An 11,039-nucleotide genomic window follows, 5' to 3' on the forward strand; every position below is an offset into this window, starting at 1 on the left:
TGAGGGGGGGGGGGGGGGGGGGGACCCCATTGAAACTCACCGAATAGTGATAAGCTTGGATAGAGTGGATGTGGGGAGGATGTTTCTACTAGTGTGAGAGTCTAGGACCACAGGCCAAGGGTGGCGCAGTGGTAGAGTTGCTGCCATTACAGCGACCCGGGTCTGATCCTGACTACGGGTGCTGTCTGTATGGAGTTTGCACGTTCTCCCTGTGACTGCGTGGGTTTTCTCCAGGTTCCCCAGTTTTCTCCCACACTCCAAAGACGTACAGGTTTGAAGGTTAATTGGCTCGGTAAAAATGGTAACTGTGGAGAATAACGCTAGTGTACGGGGATCGCTGGTCGGCGCGGATCGATAGGCCGAATGGCCCGTTTCCGTGCTGTATCTCTAAACTGAACTAACGTTAGATGTGGCCCTTGTGGCTAAAGGGATCAGGGGGTATGGAGAGAAGGCAGGTACAGGATACTGAGTTGGATGATCAGCCATGATCATATTGAATGGCGGTGCAGGCTCGAAGGGCCGAATGGCCTACTCCTGCACCTATTTTCTATGTTTCTATGTTATATGGATAGGAAAGGTTTAGAGGGATATGGGCCAAAGACTGGCAGGTGGGACTAGTGTAGATGGGGCATGTTGGGCCAAAAGGCCTGTTTCCACGCTGTATGGCTCTATCTCGGGACGACAGATGGCACAATGGGCTAAGTGTTCGGCTGGCAACCGGAAGGTAGCCGGTTCGAATCCCGCTTGGAGTGCATACTGTCGTTGTGTCCTTGGGCAAGACACTTCACCCACCTTTGCCTGTGTGTGAATGTGTGTGAGTGATTGGTGGTGGTCGGAGGGGCCGTAGGCGCAGATTGGCAGCCACGCTTCCGTCAGTCTGCCCCAGGGCAGCTGTGGCTACAGAAGTAGCTTACCACCACCGAGTGTGACTGAGGAGTGAATGAATAATGCGATGTAAAGCGCCTTGAGTATTAGAAAGGCGCTATATAAATCCCATCCATTATTATTATTATTATGTGAATCTGTGAATATGTGAGAACATAGCCACAGTTTTCTGGGGTGGGTTGGAGGGGCCGATCGGGGAAGATTTTCCAGTGCTTTGTGTGTAAGAAAGAACCGCAGATGCCGGTTCAAACTGAAGACAGACAGTCTGAAGAAGGGCCTCGACCCGAAAGGTCACCCATTCCTTCTCTCCCCAGAGATGCTGCCTGACCCAACCGAGCTACTCCAGCTTTTTGTGCCTTTCCCCAATGCAGTAATTTTTCCTCTCCTCTGCAGTGCTGCAACCTGACGTTATCGGAGAATGTGAAGGATTCGCTCAGCTTCCGTGTAACGGACCTGACAGTGTCTCGACAACAACACACCCTACAGGTCGGTGGTTCAGTCTCGACCCTCTTCCCCTCTTCCCTCCCCCCCCTCCTCCTCCATGGTCCCAGCCATGTTGGTGTTGAGACAGTGGCCTGCAGGGGGCAGCACCCATCACAATGTGAGAATCTTATAGAAACATATGAAACATATATGTAAGTAAGTACATTTATTGGCCAAGTATTCACATACAAGGGATTTGCCTTGGTGCTCCACCCACAAGTAACAACAACATGACATACAGTGACAGTTACAAATGACTCAGAAAACACTAAATAATAATAAGAAGAATTTAGAAGATTGAGGGGGATCTTATAGAAGCTTACAAAATTCTTAAGGGGTTGGACAGGCTAGATGCAAGAAGATTGTTGGGGAAGTCCAGAACAAGGGGTCACACAGTTTAAAGATAATATAAAGTTATATAATGCGCATAAATAACTGCACTTTTTTTAATTAATTGTATTTTAACTTGTATTTTAACTTGTATTTCAACTTGTTAAGTATGGAAGCTATTTGGGGAAATGTGTGGTGTTATGTCTGTCTTGAAGCTGTCGTGGCACTGTAATTTCCTGTAAAGGATTATTAAAGGTATAATCAATAAGGGACCGAGATGAGAAAAATTTTTTTTTCACACAGAGTGGTGAATCTGTGAAATTCTCTGCCACAGAAAGTAGTTGAGGCCAATTCATTTGCTATATTTAAGAGGGAGTTAGATGTGGCCCTTGTGGCTAAAGGGGATCAGGTGGTATGGAGAGAAGGCAGGTACAGGATATTGAGTTGGATGATCAGCCATGATCATATTGAATGGCGGTGCAGGCTCGAAGGGCCGAATGGCCTACTCCTGCACCTATTTTCCATGTTTCTATGTTTCTATTAATGATAAAACACCATTGATCAAGCATGTGAACCAACAAAATACCAGATCAAAGGGAGGCTACAGATTTTTGGCTGTTGAGTAGAGCAACTACTCGTGGATAAAAACTTTTTATGTCTGGCTGTGGCAGCTTTGACAGTCGCCTTCCAGAGGGAAGTAATTCAAAGAGTTTGTGGCCAGGGTGAGAGGGGTCAGAGGGGTGTACAAATTATTGTGTGCAGTTTTGGTCTCCTAATTTGAGAAAGAACATTCTTGAGGGAGTGCAGCATAGGTTCACTAGGTTAGTTCCCGAGATGGCGGGACTGACATATGAGGAAAGAATGGGTCGACTGGGCTTGTATTCACTGGAATTTAGAAGGATGAAAGTGGATCTTACAGAAATATATAAAATTCTTAAGGGGTTGGACAGGCTAGATGCAGGAAAAATGTTCCTGACGTTGGGGGAGTCCAGAAACAGGGGTCACAGTTTAAGAATAAGGGATAAGGCTATTTAGGGCTGAGATAGCGGAGTCAGGGGATTTGGGGAGAAAGCAGGAACGGGGTACTGATTTTGGATGATCAGCCATGACCATATTGAATGGCGGTGCTGGCTGGAAGGGCCGAATTTAGCCCCAAGAGCTAAATCTAACACTCTCTTGAAAACATCCAGTGAATTGGCCTCCACTGCCTTTTGTGGCAGGAAATTCCACAGATTCACAAATCTCTGGGTGAATGGGCTATGGTTGCAGAGCAAGGGGCCGTGGTTGCTAAGGCCTTGCTCGGGCCTACTATTGGTCTACTATCTGTGAAGGCCTCTGGGCCTATGTCCTGGGCCTATGTCCTGGGCCCATGTCCTGGGCCTATGTCCTGGGCCTCTGAGCCTATGTCCTGGGCCTCTGTCCTAGGCCTCTGTCCTGGGCCTCTGTTCCCAAGACCCCTCTGTTCACCAGCCTTGTTACTGAAGACAACTGCAGGCCGAGTCCCAATGTGAAGCTGTCCACATTCTTGTTTTTCAGGCGAAGAACCAAGAGGAAAAGAGGTTGTGGATCCATTACCTCAAGCGTCTAATCATAGAGAATCACCCTATCTCCATCCCTCAAAAGGTACTTACAGTACCTGAAATGTCACCTGTATCTCAAAACCTTTCCTATCCATATACCTGTCCAGGTGTCTTTTGAATATTGTTATTGTACCTGCCTCAACTACCTCCTCCTGAGTCTGAAGAAGGGGTGGGAGATTGCAACCTTCACGTGGTCCGCCCTGTTTCAACGGATGCAATCAATCAAATAAGATCAAATAGAACAAATCGTCCTACAACTTTAGGCTGTGCACGCCACACGCAAGAAGAAGAATTCTGAAGAAGAGTTTCAATCCAAAACGTCCAGAGATGCTCCCTGAATTATTCCAGCATATTGTGTCTATCTACCTCCTCCAGCTGCTCGTTCCATACACCCAGTGATGGAAATCGCTATCAAAATATGGAGGGGACAGGGGGGACACAATATCTTGGCGGCCACTCGCGCAAGACTCTCTCTAACTTCTACAGGTGCACAGTAGAGAGCATGCTGACCGGTTGCATCGTGGCTTGGTTCGGCAATTTGAGCGCCCTGGAGAGGAAAAGACTACAAAAAGTAGTAAACACTGCCCAGTCCATCACCGGCTCTGACCTTCCTTCCATCGAGGGGATTTATCGCAGTCGCTGCCTCAAAAAGGCTGGCAGTATCATCAAAGACCCACACCATCCTGGCCACACACTCATCTCCCTGCTACCTTCAGGTAGAAGGTACAAGAGCCTGAAGACTGCAACAACCAGGTTCAGGAATAGCTACTTCCCCACAGCCATCAGGCTATTAAACCTGGCTCGGACAAAACTCTGATTATTAATAACCCATTTTCTGTTATTTGCACTTTATCAGTTTATTTATTCATGTGTGTATATATTTATATAATGGTATATGGACACACTGATCTGTTTTGTAGTAAATGCCTACTATGTTCTGTGTGCTGAAGCAAAGCAAGAATTTCATTGTCCTATACAGGGACACATGACAATAAACTCACTTGAACTTGAACACGCGAGGCTTCGGGGGCTTCTTTGGGCCTTGTGAGCGGTAATTACAGCTCAATCCAGCGCTAAATGCAGCTCAACTCTGCCTATCTCGCCGGGTTAACCTACAGCCCTGCCTGGACCGACGGAATACCAGTCCAGAGCTTCTCTGCACTGGCTGTAAACCTGGGCCATATTTCCCGTAAATCCAGGCAGGGCTGTAGGTTAACCTGGCGGGACAGGCAGAGTTGAGCTGGGATTAGCGCTGCTTCTCTGCGCTGGCTGTGGGCCTGGGGGCACCGCGCCCGTCTGACTCCCAACGTCTCTGGCCGCCCCCGCTAGAGATTCTGCCTATCCCGCTGTTACTCCAGCATTTTGTGCCTATCTAAAGGTCATAAGGGGTAGAAGTAGCAGTAGAATCAGGCCATTCAGCCCATCAAGCCTACTCCGCCATTCAATCACGGCTGATTTTGTGTTTATCTCCGGTGTAAACCAGCATCTGCAGTTCCCTCCTACACATTATATTTAGTTTAGTTTAGTTTATTGTCACGTGTACTGAGGTACAGTGAAAGGCTTTTTTGTTACCAGTGACTGCAGTTCTTTGTTTCTCCATTTCTTGGTGTTAACTTGTTTTTTTTTCCTTACTTCACAGGCTAAGCAAGTGCTACTGGAAAACTACTCTCATTGTAAGTACACCTTCCTCCCAGGTCTGGTCTGGGCTGCTTGTCTGTCCATGAATCATAAGATGTTCCTGTTGCCACATTTGACCCTGGCCTTCATCCTTCTGACTGCAGTATTGACCCACTTTAGACTTTAGATAAAACTGGTCCGCGCCGACCAGCGATCACCCCATATGCTAGCACTATCCTTCACAAGAGGGATAATTTTACAACTTGGAATTCTTGGAAGTATTGGAATTGGAGGGCGGTGGAGGCAGGCTCTCTGGATGCTTTCAAGAGAGAGCTAGATAGGGCTCTTAAAAATAACGGGGTCACGGGATATGGGGAGAAGGCAGGAACGGGGTACTGATTGGGGATGATCAGCCATGATCGCATTGAATGGCGGCGCTGGCTTGAAGGGCCGAATGGCCTACTCCTGCACCTATTGTCTATTGTCTATTGTCTAACTTACCAACGCCAATTAACCTACCAACCTGCGCGTCTTTGGAGTGTGGGAGGAAACCGGAGCGCCCGAAGAAAACCCACGCAGGTCACTTGGGGAACGTACAAACTCCGTACAGACAGTTCCCGTAGTCAGGATCGAGCCTGGGTGTCTGGCGCTGTGAGGCAGCAACTCTACCGCTGCGCCACCGTGCCGCCCGCACTCGCCGATCACACTCGCCGTCGACACGGTCGCTTGACTTGCGTGACGTTTGTCGATAACTAGTCACGAGCTTTCACTGGTTCACTTTCAGACTCGCCGGAGAATCGCTTCAGCCCAGAGCCCACGAGGAAAGTCTTTTCCTCGCCCCGTCTAGACGACTCCCGAGGATGCTCGCGAGGGCGCAGACAGTCCGGTAAGTCTAGGCGGTCCGGTGGGGTTTCAGACAATCTGGTGAGCCCTGACTGTCTGGTGACATTGTAGACTTAAGGGCGGCACAGTGGAGCAGCGGTAGAGTTCCTTCCTCACAGTGTCACTGACCTGGGTTCGATCCTGACCTCGGGTACTGTCTGTGTTGAGTTTGCACGTTCCCCCGGTGACCGTGTGGGTTTTCTCCAGGTGCTCCGGTTTCCTCCCACTCTCCAAAGACGTGCAATTTTGGAGGTTAGTTGGGGCAATCCTCCCTCTGTGTCCTTTTGCACCAACCTTATACAACAGTAGAGGCTGGTTAAGCCCACTCGACCTAGTGTGGGGGCTGTAGATGGGTTGGAATCAAACCAAACCAAACTTGGTGGTGCTGCGGTAGAGCTACTGCCTTTCTGACTACGGGTGCTGTCTGTGCGGAGTTTGCACGTTCTCCCCGTGACCTGCGGGGGTTTTCTCCAAGATCTTCGGTTTCCTCCCACACTCCAAAGACGTACAGGTTTGTAGGTTAATTGGCTTGGTGTAAATGTAAATTGTCCCGAGTGTGTGTAGGATAGTGTTAGTGCATCCAGAGAACCCGCCTCCACCGCCCTCTGAGGCAGAGAATTCCACAGACTCACCACTCTCTGTGAGAAAAAGTGTTTCCTCGTCTCCATTCTAAATGGCTTACTCCTTATCCTTAAACTGTGGCTCCTGGTTCTGGACTCCCCCAACCTCTCAACCATCTCAACCATCTCCACTATCTCAACCATGGCAAACAGTCGGTAAAGCAAGGGTTTGTGTGTGTGTGTGTGTGTGTGTGTGTGTGTGTGTGTGTGTGTGTGTGTGTGTGTGTGTGTGTGTGTGTGTGTGTGTGTCTATCTGTGTGTGCGTGTGCGTGTGTGTGCGTGTGTGTGTGTGTGCGTGTGCGTGTGTGAATATGTGTGTGTGTGTGTGTGTGTGTGTGTCTCTCAGTATATGTATATATACGCACACACTAAACTTTTTTCTTATTTATTATATTGTTCACTGTGCAATATTTACATATTCTGTTGTGCTGTTGCAAGTAAGAATTTCCTTGTTCTGTCCGAGACACATGACAATAAAACACTCTCGACTCTTGATTTTCTAAATTTAGTTTTTCTTTGATCTAGAACCTCCAGCGTTCATTTACACCCCGGAAAGAGCAAAGAAAGTCTTCCCGTTGCTGACCACGGAGAGCCCTATGTCGTTCCGACGGGGAAGGAGACAGTCCGGTAAGTCCTCGCCTGCTGGGATCATCATTCAACAGGTTGGGAGTTGCCGGAGGTTTGACCAGAGGCAGTAATTAGTTTAGTTTCCTTTCGAGATACAGCCTTCGGTCCACCGAGTCCGTGCCGACCAGCGATCCCCGCACGCTAACACCATCCTACACACCCTAGGGACAATTTACATTTATACCAAGCCAAGTAACCTGCAAACCTGTTTAAGAAGGAACTGCAGATGCTGGAAAATCGAAGGTAGACACAAAGATGCTGGAGAAACTCAGCGGGTGCAGCAGCATCTATGGAGCGAAGGAATCGCTCCATTGATTCCTCCTTCGCTCCATAGATGCTGCTGCACCCGCTGAGTTTCTCCAGAATTTTTGTGAACCTACAAACCTGTACGTCTTTGGAGTGTGGGAGGAAACCGAAGATCTCGGGGGAAATCCACGCGGTTCACGGGGAGAACGTGCAAACTCCGTACAGACAGCACCGGTAGTGGGGAACGAACCCGGGTCTCTGGCGCTGTGAGGCAGCAACTCTACCGCTGCGCCACCTCATGGTTCCTTTCTCTTTCCAGAGCCAAGCAAACAGATCCAAGCAGCCATTGATCAAACCGGTAAGTAATTTTTCTTTACATCCATATCCCTCCCCAGTTTAGAAACAAGGAACTGCAGATGCCGGTTTATACCAAAGATAGACACAAAGTGCTGGAGTAACTCGGGGAGTCAGGCAGCGTATCTGGAGAGCATGGATAGGCGACGTTTCGAGTCGGGGCCATACTTCAATCTGAAGAAGGGTCTCGATCTGAAGTCACCCATGCATATTCTCCAGAGATGCTGCCTGACCCGCTGAGATACTGCAGCAGACACAAAACACTGGAGTAACTGAACAGGTCAGGCAGCATCACCTTGAACCTCTGGTCCTCTGGTCCTCGATTCCCCTACTCTGGACAAGAGACTCTGTGTGACAGTCTACCTGATCTATTCCTCTCAAGATTTTATACACCTCTATAAGATCACCCCTCATCCTCCTGCACTCCAGGGAATAGAGTCCCAGCCTGCCCAGCCACACTGTGGTTGGTCTATGACAGATCATTGATGATATTAGCACCAAACAACTTGAGGTTCTCAACCATTGATGCTGTCTGGGGATTGATCTGTTGAGGAGATGAACAGACTTCTTTATTTTCAAAGCTAATGAGGGCATAATTCACACTTTCACATCTGTGAAGCCACTCGGAAAACTCAATGGGGCATTTTTAATTCTCAGAGGGGTGGTGGAGGGGGGGGGGGGGGGGGGGGGGGATGAGAGAGTTCCAACTCCTCCTGTGTGATTTGCTCCTCCCCCTGCACACTTCTCTGGCTGGGGGCGGTGGGGGTTTAAATTGTGTGCCTTTGATTTCATCCTTGTGTGTGTGTGTGTGTGTGTGTTTGGCGAAGCCTTTGATCTTGGGACATGCTGTCACACAGGGCGCTGGATTGGAGCTGGGCTTTTGAGCTTTAGTTTTAGAGATACAGCGCGGAAACAGGCCCTTCGGCCCACCGGGTCCGCCCCGCACACTACCAATACTATCCTACACACCCACTAGGACTGTAAACTCCTATCTCACCAGGGGCTAACTTTACCGTACCACTCTACTGCTTTTTGTTTTTAATTAGTTTTTTTCCCTTTTTCCTTCCGCCCATAATATTTAATATGAAAAAGAATATGTGATTCTGTTCCATTCAGTTTGTAGTTTGTTTGTTTGTTTGTCTTTTGCACAAAGTCCGCGAGCGTTGCCACTTTTCATTTCACTGCACATCTCGTTTGTGTATGTGACGTATAAACTTGACTTGACTTGACTAGGGACAATTTTTACATTTACCAAGCCAAATATTTAAGAGAGAGTTAGATAGAGTTCTAGGGGCTAGTGGAGTCAAGGGATATGGGGAGAAGGCAGGCACGGGTGATTGATAGGGGACGATCAGCCATGATCACAATGAATGGCGGTGCTGGCTCGAAGGGCCAAATGGCCTCCTCCTGCACCTATTGTCTATGTTTCTATGTTTCTATAACCTACAAACCTGTACGTCTTTGGAGTGTGGGAGGAAACCGAAGATCTCGGAGAAAACCCACGCAGGTCACTGGGGGGAGGAACATAGATACATAGATACATAGAAAATAGGTGCAGGAGTAGGCCATTCGGCCCTTCGAGCCTGCACCACCATTCAATATGACCATGGCTGATCATCCAACTCAGTATCCCGTACCTGCCTTCTCTCCATACCCCCTGATCCCTTTAGCCACAAGGACCACATCTAACTCCCTCTTAAATATAGCCAATGAACTGGCCTTAACTACCCTCTGTGGCAGAGAGTTCCAGAGATTCACCACTCTCTGTGTGAAAAATGTTTTTCTCATCTCGGTCTTAAAGGACTTCCCCCTTATCTTTAAGCTGTGACCCCTTGTCCTGGACTTGCCCAACATCGGGAACAATCTTCCTGCATCTAGCCTGTCCAACCCCTTAAGAATTTTGTAAGTTTCAATATGATCATGGCTGATCATCCACAATCAGTACCCCGTTCCTGCCCTCTCCCCATATCCCCTCACTCCGCTATCTTTAAGAGCCCTATCTAGCTCTCTCTTGAAAGCATCCAGAGAACCGGCCTCCACCGCCCTCTGAGGCAGAGAATTCCACAGACTCACCACTCTCTGTGAGAAAAAGTGTTTCCTCGTCTCCGTTCTAAATGGCTTACTCCTTATTCTTAAACTGTGTGGCTGCTGGTTTCTATAAGAGCATAAGTTTCTATAAGAACGTACAAACTCCATGCAGACAGCACCCGTAGTTGGGATCGAACCCGGGTCTCCGCTGTAAGGCAGCAGCTCTAACCATGCCTAACCCCGAGAGGGTTATAATATTATAAATAGCCCAAAAGGCAACTATAACACACTCCTTAGTCTCCTGCATAAAACTTTATAGATTCTGGAATGATATTTTTGAAATATTTACAAAATTATTCAAGACAAGAATGGAACCTAATACTGAAATGATTATATTTGGCGTAATGGAAGATGGGAATAAATTGAACACATCTCAAAATCTATTCCTTAACTATGGTTTAATAATAGCAAAAAAATTAATTCTTAAATTTTGGAAAGGTACATCAATACCAACGCTTAAAATGTGGATTGCAAGTATGTTGGACACCGCTCATCTTGAGGAAATGCGATTCCTCCTAATGGATAAATCAGACCAATTCATAACGAGTTGGTCTCCATTCGTCGTTTTTTTGGAATCATATGGTGCAACACAATTGTAAAAAATAACTGTTTCAGGACTGGACGAGGGTTGGTCAAGACTATAAATAATGATCTCCTCTTTTTTTTTTTTTTTTTTTTTCTTTTTTTCTCTCTATTCTCTCTCTCAACTTTTTTCATTTACTCGTTTTCTTTTTTCACACACTATATATTTCACATCTTTCTATCCTTTACTATCTAACTTCTTTTTCTTATTCTAATCTTTTTTCAGTGTAACAAAAAAAAAAAAAAGAAGTTGTACATAAAATGTATTATGAAAATATATATTAGGCACTTTGGTGCCATATGACTGTACTTACTTCTAATAAAATAAAATATAAAAAAAAAAAAAAAAAAAAAAAATAATATTATAAATGGTTTTGTTTGCAATTTACAAAAATCAAGAGAAAAGTAATTCTATAATTGCAATTGGAGGAGATGAAAGGCAGCTGTGACCGGGAGTGCTCTCTGCTCGTTTCCCAATGCATTATTCTCCATTGATGTTGTCCTCATTAGTGGTGAGTTCATGTGGCCAATCCCGTGCAGCTCTTTGATAGTTTCGATCATCCCTTTAAAGTGGGGTTGGCTTTTGCTGTCAACTGCAGGGCCTTCTGATGTGAAACTCTGCACATCAGCTGCTGAAATTAATTTCCTTCACTGCATCATCTGTGTCTTCTCAACCTTCAGTCAGAGAGTTAAAAAGCACGGAAACAGGCCCTTCATCCCACCAGGTCCATGTTTGAGAAATGAG

At 46.9% G+C, this 11,039-nt stretch overlaps 1 protein-coding gene across 1 annotated transcript in view; it reads left to right on the forward strand.

Moving 5' to 3' along the window:
• Positions 1-11,039, forward strand: part of LOC116967875 (pleckstrin homology domain-containing family G member 3-like) — a 34,774-nt gene that overhangs the window by 14,152 nt on the left and 9,583 nt on the right. The window contains exons 8-13 of the mRNA XM_033014512.1: positions 1,279-1,371; positions 3,235-3,321; positions 4,918-4,951; positions 5,680-5,781; positions 6,923-7,024; positions 7,590-7,628. Coding sequence (XP_032870403.1) covers positions 1,279-1,371; positions 3,235-3,321; positions 4,918-4,951; positions 5,680-5,781; positions 6,923-7,024; positions 7,590-7,628 — 457 coding nt within the window. The remainder of the gene's footprint in view (positions 1-1,278; positions 1,372-3,234; positions 3,322-4,917; positions 4,952-5,679; positions 5,782-6,922; positions 7,025-7,589; positions 7,629-11,039) is intronic.

This window comes from Amblyraja radiata, chromosome 41, assembly GCF_010909765.2.
Source record: "Amblyraja radiata isolate CabotCenter1 chromosome 41, sAmbRad1.1.pri, whole genome shotgun sequence".
In the NCBI taxonomy this organism is placed as follows: Eukaryota; Metazoa; Chordata; class Chondrichthyes; order Rajiformes; family Rajidae; genus Amblyraja; species Amblyraja radiata.